The sequence below is a fragment of the Phaethon lepturus genome, unplaced genomic scaffold (assembly GCF_000687285.1).
Source record: "Phaethon lepturus isolate BGI_N335 unplaced genomic scaffold, ASM68728v1 scaffold8846, whole genome shotgun sequence".
NCBI lineage: Eukaryota > Metazoa > Chordata > Aves > Phaethontiformes > Phaethontidae > Phaethon > Phaethon lepturus.
The window spans coordinates 111,648-129,011 of record NW_010548315.1 but is presented as its reverse complement, the minus strand read 5'-3'; the positions used below and the strand labels follow the sequence as shown (position 1 = coordinate 129,011).

General features: G+C 35.4%; 1 protein-coding gene across 1 annotated transcript in view; it reads left to right on the top strand.

Annotated features, from left to right (window-relative positions):
* RYR3 (ryanodine receptor 3) overlaps nucleotides 1-17,364 on the top strand; it is a gene marked incomplete at its 5' end in the record, with an annotated part of 148,768 nt that overhangs the window by 119,733 nt on the left and 11,671 nt on the right. The window contains 14 exon segments of the mRNA XM_010289925.1: nucleotides 950-1,023; nucleotides 1,263-1,280; nucleotides 1,760-1,840; nucleotides 2,245-2,333; nucleotides 2,722-2,850; nucleotides 3,225-3,329; nucleotides 4,412-4,493; nucleotides 4,813-5,025; nucleotides 5,028-6,121; nucleotides 9,253-9,311; nucleotides 10,999-11,167; nucleotides 11,795-11,881; nucleotides 13,697-13,894; nucleotides 14,510-14,640. Coding sequence (XP_010288227.1) covers nucleotides 950-1,023; nucleotides 1,263-1,280; nucleotides 1,760-1,840; nucleotides 2,245-2,333; nucleotides 2,722-2,850; nucleotides 3,225-3,329; nucleotides 4,412-4,493; nucleotides 4,813-5,025; nucleotides 5,028-6,121; nucleotides 9,253-9,311; nucleotides 10,999-11,167; nucleotides 11,795-11,881; nucleotides 13,697-13,894; nucleotides 14,510-14,640 — 2,529 coding nt within the window.

Below are 17,364 nucleotides of genomic sequence, written 5' to 3'. Positions count from 1 at the left end.
ATGGTGACCTGCACTGCAGAAATTATCACTGAGTAATTGCAGCCTGATTAAATAACACCCATTTTAATTTTTCCATTTATGTAGAACAACTTAGCAAGGACTTGTCAAACAGGACCTGCAGTGATGATATACGTGTATCGTTTAGAACTTCATTAAAAAAGCTTTTGATAGAATTACTTGAACACCAACAAGAGAATGAAAATGATGCTTTAAAAAAACGCTTTTTGTTTTAATGATGTCTCTAGACAGTAGAATATGTGACTTCATTGCTGTTTAACTGAAAAAAATGAGATAATCATAGAACTATATTTGAACTGTTTGGATGAAAGTATTCTGATTGGGTTGTAAGAAGAATCATCATCTGCTATTCCAGGTGCTGGGCTATGCCAAGTTAGCAAAAGAAAATTCAGGTATCAGTGTATTTTGACCTTGGAAGATAGGGAGTCACTGATTCCATTTAATGTCTTCTGAATTTGGAATCAGAAATTCCATAGATCTTCTGAATAACCTAATGATGCATAATAATACAGTAATAATATAATGAAAATAATAGTGATAACAGTGGAAGTCAGTAGGACTGAGAAATAACAGCAGTAATGTCCTTTTGGCAGGCAGGTTTAAGTCTGGTCTGTTAAGTAATATTTCAGGTTCCTTTTCCACTTTTCATTTATACATGAAACCATGAATGACATTACTGGAAGTGAAGTGGAAGTGGCGAGACCTGACCTGACACTCATTTCTTTTCAGAAATAGACACTGGACCCTTATTTTCATTTCAAGCTCTTTTACTTAATATCCATATTAAATAAAATATGAGGCAATGCATGTCTCAGTGGGTCAAGACTAGTTGTTGAAGGCCTCTGGAGATTTCCTAGCAGAAAATATACTTCATTGCGTACTATAGTACTGTTTCCTGTTTGTGTTTCTTTTTTTTTTTTTTTGATCTAAGTGTTCTTGACTTGAATGCGTTTGAAAGACAAAATAAAGCAGAAGGCCTGGGAATGGTTACTGAAGAAGGAACTCGTAAGTAGAATGAAATTGATTCCAGTAGTGCTTAAAACACTGTTTGTGCTTCCTTCTTTAACTAGAACTGTTATTCTGTGGCTTGAGGTTTCTGTTGATAAACTTACTATAATAATTCTAGGCTTTGGGTTCTGAATATGCTTTATATTTACAAAATCTTTGGCAATAATTTTTAAGGAAAACATTGTACCTGCCAATATTCTTATCCTGTATTCTTGTTATTTTTCTTTGATCCACAGTCATCGTTCGTGAGCGTGGTATGTTTGGGTTTACAGTTTTTGATACTATTGTTGCAAAAATGTGTTGCAAATACAGAAAGAAATCTTTAATTGCATCTTCCCCGATATCTTTAGGTTTAGCTTTATGGTCTGCAGCAGAATGTGTGCTCAGCTTGGATAAACAGTTTGATGCTTATTAAAGGAATGTCATTCATATTTAAGGCATGATTTTAGTTATGACTAACTTATTAGATACATATCCTATTGTTTTTTGTGGTTTTTTGCCCCCCTTTTTTTTTAACCCTGGATGCATTGGAGTGCTAAATATTTTGGCTTTGCTTTTTCTGTCTCAGTTTTTCTTTTCATTATTATCAGTCCATTTCTTTTAAATTGCTTTAATGCTTTTATAATACTGGTTTTTATTAGAATTCGGGTTTTAAAGTTTGCTGTAAGATTATGTGTTCCGCAGCTTAATCATAACAGTTGTCACATAATCATTGTATTTACATGTTTTAAAGGTGAAAAAGTGTTGCAGCATGATGAATTTACTCGAGATCTATTTAGATTTTTACAACTGCTCTGTGAAGGGCATAACAATGGTAAGTGAACTAAATCAATTTTAGGGAAAAAGTGTGATGAGTCTGTTTTTAAACAGAGTTGAAAAGAACTGATTCTACTGTTTTTTTTCATGAAATTCATTAGTTTTCTGAGGGAAACTGGCATGACAACAATTTGAATTGCAGAGCTCAATTTGAATTTTTAAGACAGTGTAATTTCAGTTTTTATGCCAGTCATTAACAGTAAAGCCTATGGCAAGTCATGTGGATAACAATTCTTCAGTTGTATTTACATTGTGATCTGCTGTAGTTCAATTTCCACCACATAAGCATCTGTACCCAACAAGGTACTTAAAAAGAATGTATTCTCTATGTCTCCATGAAAATACTCTTGTATGTTTTATTCTTATATATACTAACCAAGCACAAATCACTTCTTATTTCAGATTTTCAAAATTACCTACGTACTCAGATGGGCAACACCACAACAGTGAATATTATCATTAGTACAGTTGACTATCTTTTGCGTCTTCAGGTGAGGAAAATGGAGTATAACATATTTGCTGTTCCTTCATTTTTATAAATGCACATTTTACTGGAATCAAATGTGAAAATTCTCTCTTAGTGGATGTCTAAAATAAAGAATTATGGTTTACTTTATCTCATCTCTTCTTTCCTTTTAAAATAGATAACCTTTCAGAATTCTGTGTGGAACCAGATGTTTGTTAATTTATTTCATTGTTCACTTCTGCAGGGAGCATAGTTAGATAAAAATGCAAAAAGTTATTGTCATGAGAACTAGCTGGTCACAGGAATACTAAACTTCATACGCTGCTGATTCAACTTCTGGTGATACAAATGCAGGCAGTAAATACTGCATACAGAATGCAAAATTAGAAAATATAACGTTATTTTTTTCTTAGGAATCAATCAGTGACTTCTATTGGTACTATTCAGGAAAGGATGTCATTGATGAATCAGGGCAACGTAACTTCTCTAAAGCTTTGGCTGTCACCAAACAGATATTCAATTCCCTTACAGAATATATCCAGGTAAATAAAATGTTTTGCTTAGGGTACTAACAGTGAAGTTCTGTGATTACATGGCCTGATCGTGTCCTATCATAGATTTGTAAATACTTTGGCATTGTTTTTCTTGATTTTGATAAAGTTGCATGCAGTCAGTGGCCCAGTGTAAAGTTAATATTAAAACATGTGAATGGCTGCATATTTAACATGATACTATCTAGTATTTATGCACTAGATACCAGAGAAACTCTGAAGTTTTCTCATGTAGCTTCACTGAAGCCTGAGGTTTCTTTTTTTATTTTTGTTAGGGAGAAGTCTTAGGAGAGCAAATTGTTTTCTTTCTTTTGATTTATTTCATTTTATAGAAATTAAAAATGTGTTTTTCTTAATTTTTTTAGGGCCCTTGCATAGGTAATCAACAGAGTCTGGCTCACAGTAGGCTGTGGGATGCAGTTGTTGGCTTTCTTCATGTCTTTGCAAATATGCAGATGAAACTTTCACAGGTATTTTCAGTAGTCAAGTAATCCTTCTTTGCATAGGTTTATAAATTTCAGTCAAGTCAATGTTGAAAGCTGTAAAGCAGTTAATGTGCTGATACTCACTGGTTGTGCATGGGCCTACTGTAATCTAGAGGTCCAAGATGGAGTCTTAGGACTAGCATCTTCATATCACTCCTTTTAGCTTTAATCATCACTGTGCACTCACCTTTTCTAATATCAAACTCACTTTTACCTTTCTGACAGGGAAGGTGGCAATTTGGTCCTTTCTTCCCTGTTGCCAAAACCTGATGATCTATCAGAGCAGAAGCACCATTAAAAGCATGATTCCCTTGCTACAGCTAAGTAGGGCAAGAAAAAAGCTCGGAAGGATTCAAAGAGGGAGGGAATGTGACAGTCAGTCAACTTGTCCAGTTAATTCATCACAGGCACTGAGCAGGAGGGCAACAGGCAGTGTTCATTCCACTGTGCAGGGCATTGTGGAGTCCCATACACCCACTGAATGTAACAGTGCAGAGAGCCATTTCCTCAGTCTCGTTCAGTCTGCTACCTTCTGACTTAGAAGATTTCTTCCCACCCTACAGAAGTACATCAGAATTTTGAGGATAGTTAAGAGTTTTAGGCCCTTAATTTTAATTTTTAATCCTGATTTTAGTCATAAATCCATGTTAGACTTACCATGTTCTGCGATTAAACTAAACAGTTCTAGTTTTGTTTGAGTGGTAATGCATTATGCCATTAAATGTTCTCTGTGAAGTGAGAAAGGATGGATTCTTTCTGAGATGAATCCTGCCAGATCTGTGGAGTAACCGATTTTGTGAGTTTCAGCTGTCCCTTATCTGCACTTAGGGACTCCTTAATGCTTTATTAAAGCTTATCTTTATGATAATATTACTTCTGCTGTAGTAAGTTACCCTCATATTGTATAAGACTTCTGATAGTAATCATAATAAAATGACAATGCAATGTTGCTGAAGAATGTGAACTACATTTAGATGACGATCCTGCGTACTGTTTTGTTCCAAATACATTTAGTTTTCCAGATAAATACAAGAAGAAGCAACCTTATACTTCCATTTTTTTTACAGGACTCTGCTCAGATTGAATTGCTTAAAGAACTGCTAGATCTGCTAAAGGACATGGTAGTGATGCTCTTGTCACTGCTTGAAGGTTGGACCTGTTTTTCTTTACGGTCAAATATGATTATCTCAGCTTCATAATGTAAAGCACGATAATTACGTTAATCTTTCTAAACTGTTTTTTAATTGCCTTTATGTAGTGCCAGCAAAAAAACTATTTCATATTTATTTAATAATTATTAAGGAATATACATAGTCATGAATAAGAAGGCTGCTACAGAAAAGCATGTTGAAAGAAAAATTACGAAGATTTTTTGAACATTTTTGTTCTGTTCTAAGCATGAATATGAAGTTTATTTATTTAAAATATAGCAATGCCAAATAACTTCCTGTTTTAACACACTACTTAGGTAACGTTGTAAATGGAACTATTGGAAAACAAATGGTAGACACGCTTGTAGAATCATCTAGCAATGTAGAAATGATTTTGAAGTTCTTTGACATGTTCCTCAAGTTAAAAGATCTGACTAACTCAGATGCTTTCAAAGAGCATGACCCAGATGGTAAAGGCATCATTTCAAAGAAGGAATTCCAGAAATCAATGGAGGCTCAAAAACAATATATATCCTGCTGTCCTGTGCAGAAGCTGATGAAAATGATATGTTTAACTATGTTGATTTTGTGGAAAGATTCCATGAACCAGCCAAAGACATTGGATTTAATGTAGCAGTCTTGCTAACAAACCTTTCGGAGCACATGCCTAATGATTCACGCCTTCAGAGCTTACTTGAACCTGCAGAAAGTGTTCTTAATTACTTTGAACCATACCTTGGCCGTATTGAAATAATGGGTGGAGCCAAGAAAATAGAAAGAGTTTATTTTGAAATCAGTGAATCCAGTAGAACGCAGTGGGAGAAGCCACAGGTGAAGGAATCCAAAAGACAGTTCATATTTGATGTTGTAAATGAAGGTGGAGAGCAAGAAAAAATGGAACTTTTTGTGAATTTCTGTGAAGACACGATCTTTGAAATGCAGTTAGCATCCCAGATATCTGAAATGGATTCATCTGAGAGGCCTGAGGAAGAGGAAGAAGCAGAACCTTGTTATGTAGTTGATATTGGAGAAGATGAGGAAGAAGAAAAGTCCCTGGAATCTGCTTCAGCTTTTGCAATGGCCTGTGTTGCAGTGAAGAAGAATGTTGCCAACTTTTTTAGAATGGTTACTCTGAAGAACCTAAGGAAACAATACAGGAAAGTTAGAAAGATGACAGTAAAAGAGATGGTGAAAGTGTTTTTCTCCTTTTTCTGGATCCTATTTGTAGGGATGTTCCAACTGTTCTTTACTATAGTGTGGGGAATTTTCCAGATTCTTTGGAGCACTGTATTTGGGGGTGGCCTGGTTGAAGGAGCCAAAAATATTAAAGTTACTAAAATATTAGGGGACATGCCTGACCCAACACAGTTTGGAATCCATGATGATGCTATGGAAGCAGAAAAAGCTGAAGGTGCTGAGCATGGCATCAGAGCTGAACTTGCGCAATTTGTGAAGGGTGAAAAGGGAGAAACTGACATAATCTCAGACATTTTTGGCATTCATGCAAAGAAAGAAGGTGGCCCAAAACATGGTCACGATGCTGGACTTGGAGATATTGCAGAAATCCTTGGTACTGATATCCAGTCATCTTTGGAAAACACAGTTCGTAAGCAAAAAGGATTACAGGTATGTTAAAGAGATTTTGTATTTCTTTGCAGAAAATAATAATACAAATACATTACTGAATTTTCTGTTAATAACTAAATCGTTTGCCAGTTAACTGATTAATAAATGTTCTCAATGAGAACATACTTTATAATCTATATTCTTTTCAAAAGGAGAGTTTATGTGTCAGAAAAATTCGGCCCAGTGTGTTTAGATTTCACTGCAGTAAATTGTTATTATTGTTCATTTGGACTTTACTCAAAACAAAAATCACTAGCAGCTTTCTAGGCACAGTTTTTGATTTAAACGATTTACAGTCTTGTTTATTTTGCGTGCCCCATTTTTTCACAGTATATTCCAATTATTTTTACAATCTGCTTTGTCCATAATAATGCATTATCATTAATGTCTTTCTTCTACATGCTTTACTGATCACATACAATAAAATACCTTTTTTCCTATTATTTGAAATAATTTTGCCTGAATTTATTGTTACTTTAATGTTTATCATACAATAATTTACTTTTATTCTGTTTTATGAACAATATCTTTCATTCCACTCAGCTGAGTTTTCTGTTTAAAATGGATTGAACTAAATGTCAAAACCCAAATGAATTTGGCATGTCTGGAAGGCATTTTGTTTCACTTTACACTTTGGATCTGTTTCTACTTGTTATTCAAACACCTCTTTCCTCTCATCATTAGTCCCCCTCTTTATGGCATGCTTTCCAGATATTTTCAAGATAAACCTCTGTTGTACAACTTCTTAGATCATTATTTCCACTTCATTTGTATGTTTTTCTCCAAGATTCGTTTATTGCCTAGATGGAATATATTTTTTCCATTCATTTTTCTTATTTATGTATAAATTCATTTTTAAGTGTGTACTTAAAAATTACAGTCTTCTCACATCCTGTCTCATTTAGCATAAATATAACGTGGTCGGTATTTAAAAATACTGTTTGAACTTAAGGATCTTGCTACGTCTGAGTAAATATTTTAGGATTTTCTTCAACAATAGTTGAAGAAAATTTTTTACTTCAGATCTGAGTAAATATTTTAGGATTTTCTGTGCTTTACGTTGATTTATACGTTTCTCAGATTTGCTTGTAACTGTTGATAAAAATGCTCAGTAACTTATGCAGCTACTTTGAGTCATTAAGGTGAAGTCAGCTATGGAATTTATCCAGCTTTTACCTTTAATATGTTATCTAGTGAAACTTACCAAAATAACGTTTACACTAATTCTGTATTACAGAAATTGCTGTTCACATTGTGTATGTGAACAGCTCAAGTAATCCAGGTAGAACACTAGTGACACGACATAATTATTAAGCGTTGCTCAAAGAAGAAACAGCAGTGTCAGAATCAAAAATTCCCTTCAGGAAGTCACTATGGTTTTTGTAAGCATTTACAGTAACAAAACTTACACAAATGGATAGAAACAGAAATTCACCTCTATGTACTGGAAGAGCAATTGTGTAGTGATAAGGTCAATGACATTACCGTACAGCCAGAGAAACTGCAAAATAACCAATGGAATTGTATATGATGAAGATTGTTAGGACTTCAGTTCAACAACGTCAATCAACGCAGATCAAAAAAGCAAACTGATGCTTTGAATTGCTGAGAAAGGAAGAGAGAGAGGAAAATCCCAGAATATTACTCTGCTCCATGAACCCAAAGTATATGTGTGTGTTGAAGACCAGGTTCCCCCATTTCAAAAAGAATGTGATAAAACTGAAAAAGGTTCAGTGATGGTCAGAAAGTTATCAACACTTGATATGGAATAAATCTTGTGTATGGAATTAAGTAGGTTAAGGTTCTTCAGCCTGGAAAGGAGGCAGCTGAGACAGCATATGATAGAGGGATGGAGAGGATGGAGAGGGATTTATTTGTTCTTCCCTACTCTACCCCTTTGAAGAGCTAGGCGTTATCAAATGATCTCTGAATTACAATGTTAGGGGATCCTCTCTGTGGAAGAGAGTTACATGTTTCCATCACATGTACTAGATAAGGTTCCACAGATGAAAGGTGAGATAAGAAAGGCAAGAACAATTTAGTAAATTCTTTCGTAAATTCTTTCATAAATTCTTTCACTGCTTATGTGCAAGAGATAGGTATCCCGGTGAGTACTGGGAGAAAAGTTTAGATAACTGTATTTATGTATTAACCAGAAGTGTAGGAGAATACACCAATACACAATTGGCATTTAAGCATTTTGATCGAATACAGAAGAGGGTAAAGAACAAAGATAGGTTTTTGTAAAAGTGAATGTTAGCAAATTTAGGCACTTTAGATTCCTTTCTGAATCTAGGAATTTGGAGCCTGCATCTCTTTGATTTCCACTGAAGCTTAGATGCTCAAACTGCATTTGAAATGAGTTTACTTTGGTTCTTCCAACACTGAGGCTAAAGGTGACTGAAATTCAGGCCCCAGCTTCTTTGCTGCAGTAAATTTTTTTACAGCCATCTGTAAAATTGTATATTGGTTTTTCCTTATCTCAAGGGGATGTTGTAAACACATACTTAGACAGTTGTGAGGTGTGCCAGTAAAGGTTTAATGAGCCATCAACCCACCTAAGAAAATTTGAAGAAAATATTGCCTAAGTAAAAGTTGTTTAAGTATCTGCCTGACTTCAGTTGCATCAGTTGATCTTGGCAAAGTAACTGGGTTTTGTGATATCTGATTACTATCCAGCTCTTTTTCAGATTTTTGATGCTATCATTGATACAGTATTCCTCGTTTCATATTTGGAATGAGGCAAACTGATGCTTATTTGCCACCTAATCAGCACTAAGTCTTTGTGAGTGACCTTTGTATTGGGGTGTGATCTGGATGTAGTTACCTTCATCCTCAACTGGTCACGTACTCTGTCTGATAGCCATGTGTAATTAAGTTGTTCAGTCAGCTGGGTTAGATACACTATTGATAACACTATCCCGAAAAAGGCTATCAGAAAAATTTCTGCAGTTTTCACTGTTAAAAATCTAGTCTAAGCTGTCTTATTTTTAAAAATCTAACACTTTAAAAGTGCAAAGTGATATAAAAAAATAGTGTGGTAATTATTTTGTTTCTTAGAAAACAGTAACTAAAGCTACCAAAATTTTATTTGAATGGATCCATTTTGACAGTTAAAATCCTTTTTGCAGATATCTGAAATTGCAAAAGAAGCTGAAACAAAAAGAAAAGCAGAAGCTGAGAAGGCTGAGTAAGTTGGGGGTTTTTTTACACAACTCCTCTTTAATTTCTTACGACTTCCTAATGCTAATGCTTAATTTGGCCAGAAAAAATCCAAGCAATGCTCAGTATTCAAAGCACTTTATGTATACTTTATCTGATCAGTATTTTGAAAAGCAGTACAGTCCCTAAGAAGTGGCAGACCATCTCCTTGGGCAACAAAATGGTAATCTGATTTTTGTGGCCCTTGACAATTCTACATATATAAATCTGTGACCATTGTTGTTTTTGGTTTTTTTTTAAAAAAAAAACAACACAAACTATTCTATGTTTTTTTTTGGTACCATGTATCCAAAGAACCAGTTGATGGATGTTGCTCAGTATGAAGACAGTAACTTCAAAATAAGCAGTTTCAGAAACTTATTTTGTCTAGGCCATATTACAGTGTACTATTAAGCTGGTTAATATTTAGATTGGTCAGATGATCCCTTTTACATGTTTTGTTAATTCATATCACTGGTGGGCTTTTTTCTTTGTTGACTGATTTTGGTCTCCTGATTTAGACACTAGTAGCATATTCACCAGTGCTTCAGCGAAGCAATTTATAAATATCTCTAGGAATTCACCCAGAATCTCCTGTGCCAACTCATTTTCTTACTTTAGGCTTTTGGACCTCTTATTTTCCATAAGCATGATCTCTTTCTACCTTTATAATTTTATTGGACTACTTTTGTGTATTCCCTGTTGCCTTCTTGTATGCTGTGCTTAGTTCTCCTCTCAAGTACTTTCACAGCATATTCAAATTGCCTTCTGCTTAAAAGTTTGATTTTAGATGGCTGCAACAGGGACTTCTTTTGGTAGAAGATAAACACATGCTTAGACACCCATCATATGATTCCTTCTGCAGTAGTAGTGTCATAAAGTGAACCATATACTGCATTTTTTTTATCCTCAATGCTTAAAATGTTCAGTCACCTCAATGCCTCAACGTTCTTTTACATATATGCAAATTCGGGGTTTGGGGTTTTTTTTTGTTTAGTAACTGAATTCCCCTATTAGTATATACAGTCTTCATACTTAACTTTCATAAAACTGAATTCCCCTATTAGTATATACAGTCTTGATACTTAACTTTCATAGGCAGTTCAGTGGTGCAGGAGGAATGTTTGTCGTCTTCTACATACTTTGTAAGGTGCAATCCTCTGAAGCAAACTTCCTTGTTATTACTTACTCATCCCTTTAACAACAGTGATTGCCTTGACTGAAGCAAATTCATTTTATGATACTGTGATTCAATTATGAAACTGTGTACCAAATCCCAGAAGCTTTATTTCTCTTCTTCAGCCCGAGGTTTAAGAAAGGACACGTGAACTCTTTAAAATTTTATGTTGTTTGTATTGCATATGTATGTACATCAGTGGTTTTGGCAAACGTTATCCACTTCACACTTGGTGCAGTAACTTCTGCCTGGATTTTTGACTTTTGATCTCCCCTCAACAACTCTATTCTTGCATATCATTTGAAACTAAGGCCACTTTTTTTACTCTGGGTTTACCGTTTACCTCAAATCTTTCACTTACAATTTCTCCCAGTGTCAAAACTATCTTTCAAAGCCAAACTTTCTGAATTAGAATTAGAATTAGAATTCCTTCTAAATGAATGCATTTACAATACAGAACTTTGGCTAGGTGCTTTTGTTTAGATAACCTTTCTTCTAGCATGGAAGATGGTGAGAAACAAGATAAGGCAAAGGAGGTACAATCTGAGCAGCTAGAAGAGGGAAAAATGAAGAAAAAGAAGCGAAGGCATGGACAAAAAATCGAGAAACCTGAGGCTGTTATGGCTAACTTCTTCAAAGCTTTGGAAATTTATCAAACGAAAATCCTTGTAAGTTTTTCTAAATTCTTCTAGTCATTGAATTTTTATTTATGTAATGTAGAACACTTGTTTGATATTGAAGGGAGAAATGTCATCATAAAGGAACACTGGCATGAGTTTTCAAATGGCTGGCTGTATTGAGTCCTCTGAGATTTTTGTAATACTTCTAAAGTGTTTGTGTGTGTAATTTTTCCTATCTTTGTCTAACAGGACAGATTAACCTCTTGAGCCCATTGGTAGGAGCTCCTTATTTTCCATAATCTAACTTCTAGAATCTATAATTCTGTTTTCTGTAACATTTTCCTTTGTTCTTAAAAACATCAAATGATGAATTCTCTGAAACTTCTCAAGTAGTTTATTCCACTATTCTAGCATTTCTTTTCCAGACTTCCTTCTAGAAAGTTTTCCTTAATATTCTATTTCAGTCTTCCTTGTTGCAATTTTAAGTCCATTATTTTTAATCCCATTTACCATGAACTGGGAGAACAAGAAATTCCCTTGTTCGTTGTAACTCATGTATAAAGGCAACAAAGTTATGTATTTACTTTCTTAGAAACCTTGCTGCCTACTTTTCTTATTCTGATACTAGCTACATGCCACCTCTAATTATTTTTTTTCTTTTTTATTTACTTTCAGCACTACTTGGCAAGAAATTTTTATAACTTAAGGTTTCTTGCTTTATTTGTTGCATTTGCTATCAACTTCATTCTTCTATTTTACAAGGTAAGATTATGCATTGTTCTTTAAATGTTTTTTTGTTACTTCCAGAGGAATATTTAATGATGGTTTCAAGGCTTCTTTAATAAAACCATTATTACCAGCCCTTCAAACACAAAAGAAAGCATTTAGATATGAAGTAGTTAACCCAGTATTTCCAATTTTGTAACTAAAATTTGTCATATTGAACCTATTCCATTTTTATTTTACTCAGGCTGAATGAAAACAGATTTATTTTCATCCTTTATAGCTGAGCTTGTGTTTCTAGGCATGTTTTCATTTACTCACATAAGTTGGATTGTTAATTTTGTAATAGGAAATTTGAAATCCAACTAAAGTAACTAAAATGTCAAAACTGTTGCTTTTTTTCCTTTCATTTTGTTTTAAAGATACTGAGAGACTTCAGTTCACCTGATTATTTTGAATTATTATATTTCTGCTTTTTCTAAAGAACCCTACTGACTACATTCATTTTTGACTGGGAAATAGTTTATACATAATTTCAGAATCCGATTAACATCTCAATGTAACTAGATGAGCTCATATGTTTTAGTTATAATTAATTTGTTCATAAATTTTTTTCATGCCTTTCAGGCTTGGGGTTTGACATTTTGGGGGGAGTGCAAGAAAACAAGAAAAGTCCTTGTTTATCCTGGAATCCGGCCCTTTTGATTTTTCCCCTTCTAGATATAGGGTGCAAGTTGCAATAAGCTGATGAATCTTATGTTTTCCAGTATTACGTTTTCTAGTTCTGTTGTTCACAACCAAAATCTTCAGAGAAGATGAACAGCAGCTGTCTGAACATTCAGTCTAGAAGTAACTGAATCCTGATCTCAAATATCTTGCAAAGCAACTCCTGCAACACGGTTACAGTCTTGGAGACAGGGCTGGTGAAGACAGGAAAGGCCCTTGACAACTGGGTAGGATTTTTGTGCACCATTCCAAGAGAGACTGTCAGGGCTTGAGGCTGTCTTCTTGCCTCTCTCTTTCTATCCCGTATGGTTAGAGAAGATGGACTTCAAAGGTTTTTGCAGAAGTCTGCTGCTGTCTATGCCAGCCCTTTTCTCCCCACTCTCTTCTGCTTTTTATTGGGTCTTGTGGGTCAGCCAAGGACCCATTCTACTGCAGAGGAGGATAAAAGTGTGTGTTTTTTCAGCACAAGTTCATCTGTCAGAGATAGGAAAGGGTCACTGGGAGATAAACAGGACTGAAAAGGACTTCGGCTTTCAGATAAAGCTGTCAAAAGAAGGGCACTGAGGGCTTTTATTTTAAAGGCCAGGTTTTTAAAGTTGCTGGAAGAATTCAGGGCAGTATGGCAGCTTTATGGCTTGGGGTATTTACGAACAACTGATTAAGTACAGTATTGTAAGCTCTAAATGAAGACATGAAATAAAAATTCATGGACAATGTGAAAGTTGATAGCATGAGAACTTTGTTTCTTTCTAGACTGTAGTAATCAGGAACAACGTAGATCACAAAACAAACCCTGAATTCAGGCATATTAGATAACCCTGTATTTGCTTGTTTCTTCCAAGAAAACATTTTTGCATAACATTTTCGTTGTTTGTTTAGGTTTTGCTATGGCACTGCTAAAGGGGAGATTTGTAAACTGTCATATGCCCATACTTGCTTTTTCTAGATTCTCTTTTCAGTGACATGAGATGATGCGGAGACCTCTGCCGTGAAAATGAAGGACATCACTGTTCAAAGCTAACGCTCTATCTTCCCATGAGCAGGCTTAGCAAACTTCATTTGTCATTACAGTAAAGGAAAAGCTTTTAAGTTTATTGTATGTTTTCAATGTGCTTGAATTTCTCTCAGGTGACAGAAGAGCCACTTGATGAAGTAGAGGAAGATTCTAATCTCTGGAACTCTTTCGATGAAGAGGAAGAGGAGGAGGGCATGGTGTTTTTTGTTTTAGAAGAAAGTACAGGTTACATGGCACCTGCTCTCAGAGCACTGGCAGTTATTCATACTATTATCTCCTTTGTCTGTGTGATTGGATACTATTGCTTAAAGGCAAGTTCTGAATCTTATTACTAATCTGTTATTTGTTAAAGAACATCAGCTGTGTCCCAAAGTGTTTTTGGAGCTAATAGTGGAATACCTATTTTCACCTAGTTGTTCACAAATTCTCACCATTTATTAGGTAGATATTGTCCTCATGCTCAGTCTGGCAGAGATGGAGTTAACGTTCTTCATAGCGGTGTATGCATTTTGGATTTGTGGTTAGAACACTGTTGGTAACACACCCACCTTCTTTTGATTATTGCTGAACAGTGCTTGCACAGTGCGAAGGCTTCCTCTTTGCTTTACCCACTCTGTGCGTCCCCCAGCGAGTAGGTTGGGAGGGGGCACAAAGTTGGGAGGTGGGACAGGTGACCTGAACAGACCACAGGGGTATTCCATACCATGTAATGTCATGCTCAGCAATAAAAACTTGGGGCAGCGGGGCTTGTCTTCCAAGGCGGCCGTTGCTCAGAGACTGGCTAGGTATTGATCTGCTTGTAGCAGGTGCTAGTGTGTTGTTTGGTCTTATATAGTATTATAAAGAGTACTTAATACTGTAGGTAGATATCATGGTTTCTAAAAATATATAAACAATGACAAAGATGTCCACTGTCATTTTCATAGGTCCCTCTGGTTGTATTCAAGAGAGAAAAGGAGGTAGCTAGAAAGCTGGAATTTGATGGACTATACATAACTGAGCAGCCATCTGAAGATGATATTAAAGGACAATGGGATCGCCTGGTTATAAATACTCCGTATGTAAAATTAAATGGTTATATGTAAACTGTTTATAAATGTCATAGCTTATTAAGCCACTGTTCTAGAACCTTCCCTGTCCACTTGCCACCTAGTTCATCTACAAGAAAGACATTTTTCACCTTATATTGAATGTTACAGTAGTAGATTCTAATGTGAAATCCTGTATTATGTCTTAACAAATACCATCATAACATGTGTTTTCCCACTCCTTTTCATTTTTCTAGAGTTTGCAAGGATTGTGCATGTTATCTCACAAGCTCTCTCCAAGACATTTCACGTATTATTCACTACTGAGAAAGTTTTAAAAAGATAACTTCCATCCTTTTCAGTGACTTGATTTCACATTCATATTGTATAGCAGTATTCTCCTGCCTGCCCTTCCTACTTCTTGCTAACCAGATTTGTATGAGAAGAGAAGTAAATCTAGTGTTAAATAGCAGTCCCAGAATTCAGTAGGTCTGACAGGAATTACTGACAGGTTGTATGCATTAGCAAATACTGTAGTAGTCATAGGCTGCTTGTAGGAGACTCACCTGCTGTTCTGTGAGTGAATGATACAAGTGTCGGCAAGAAAAAGAAAAATATCAGTAAGCTGCAGCAGTCTGTGGGAGTGACACAGAGAAATATAGCAAGGCAGCTCTCTTCTCTTGAAACAATGCCTTGCCTACGGGCTACTTTTCAGAATATACTCACTAGAATCATGTTTTAGTACTAGTATACCTCGGCTTAGATTCCCGTCTTTTCCTAATGGTATCATAATTTAAGGACAGTAACAGAAAGCTGGAAAAGAACAAAGATGTATCAAGTTATTTACAAGTCACAAAGTAGTTGTGGCTAGTATGTGTAGGCATAAGTAAATATTTGATAAAAACAAGAGCAAAAATAATCCATACATGCATCAGAGTGTCAGTATGCTGCCAAATAGCTGAAATAGCTATCTTATTAGTCATACTCACTTTTTGTACATTATAAATGGTGTCCTTAGTACTTTCATCAAAATTAGAATGTCTAAAATATTGAGAATTCTTGAACGCTGTGTTTTCCTACACCTGTAGAGGAATTTTACCTTAATTTCAGTTACAAATATAGACTACCACATATTATTAGTTACAATAGAAGGTAATTGGGAAACTGGAGAGCTTGCTTAATTTCCAAACTGTTTCTTTAACTATTGATAGCAAGGTATCTAGACATCCAGTAAGTTTATCCTCAGCAAAAACAAGCATGAATTAATGAGATATATTGTGAGCTTATCCCAAACAACATGCTGTACAGCCTGTTCTCAGCATGTTGCACTATGTGTTGAAGTTGAATAAAAGATTAAGGCTAATTTGAGGAGACTAAGCCTTCCCTCTGATGTGAACAGACTCTTGAGGTTTAGTGCAGGTATTGTATCATCAGGATAACTACTGCTGGAGGGTACCCGCTGCTGTTTATGTACTGAAATGTGCTTTCTATAAGTGAAAAAAAGGTAATTAAAAGGCAAAAGAGGTACCCTGAGAAATGCAGCACCGTTAGATGTTTGGGGTAAAAGGGAGAGACACAAGCTGGCTAATTGTATTAGAGACATACTTTGCTTAACAGTCTGAGAAATCAAGGAAAGAAAATATAGAGCACTGGACCAGAAAATACCATCTGAGTCACTGGAGCCATTTGTTTTTATCTGCAGTAATTTCATTCAGAACCTCAATTCAGAAAAATAAAAAATCAAGCACTAAGTAGTAGTTGGGACGTTTGCCTCGCATCCCAGCAGAACAGTGTTCTGGAATCTCATTCTTAACACTTGCTTTCTTTTACCAATACTGTCCTTTAGTTTAAGCAGTTACAGTGTTACATCCAGGAAATGGGGAGAGAAAAACCTTAAACTTTTTATTGTTTCCTGCTAATTGGCATTCTTCAAAACTGACATATATACAGTAAGACCATCAGAATGAGGAATTCCTGGGCACTGCTATTCATAAGACAGTTTAAGAACAATATTTTTTATGATCAAGTTGAAGATCAGGGAAATTTCACTGATAAAGGAGAACACTATCTTTCCTCTTGCGAGTCAAAGCTGATATATTTCCTAGTGTGTTTTAAGATTTCCCTTGCATAAAACTGGTTACTTAGGGAAGCATTGTGGTTGCACACTACTCTGAAAAAAAGCAGGGCATTTTTGATAAAAGATACCTTGACACTTCTTCAATATTTAAGATTTACTGCTTTGTTTCTTTCTCTTTTGTATACAAATAGCTTTTCTTTTAATTACCAGTGTGGGCATGGCTGTCCAGAGGCGGATAATGCAAAATGCTCTTTAGCTGAACTGTCTTGCAGCTTTTGAATTATAGATGGTTTTTTACCTTGTCTTCTTCTGGGATGTCAGGTCCAGTAACAACAAGTATGATACTCCTGAGAACAAGAGTCCCAGTAACGCCTGTTTTTGCCAAATAATCTTTGCAGTTTGCTGGGATTCTTAAAATATTTTGGGGGTTTTAATTTTATGTTGGTAAACTGTCCACTGGTTCCTAAGTGTTCAGCCTCTCTTTGAAACGTAATCCAGTAAACTTAAAAATATTTATGCTACAAGACTCTAATATTCCTGTAAAAATCATTGTCTGTATTGATTTTATGGGTAGGAGCAATAAGTATTTATTTAGGAGATTAATGATATTACACTGGCTATGCTGCTATTATTGTCTTGATAGGCTCATTAGGTTACAATATTTAGCCTGCTGTCC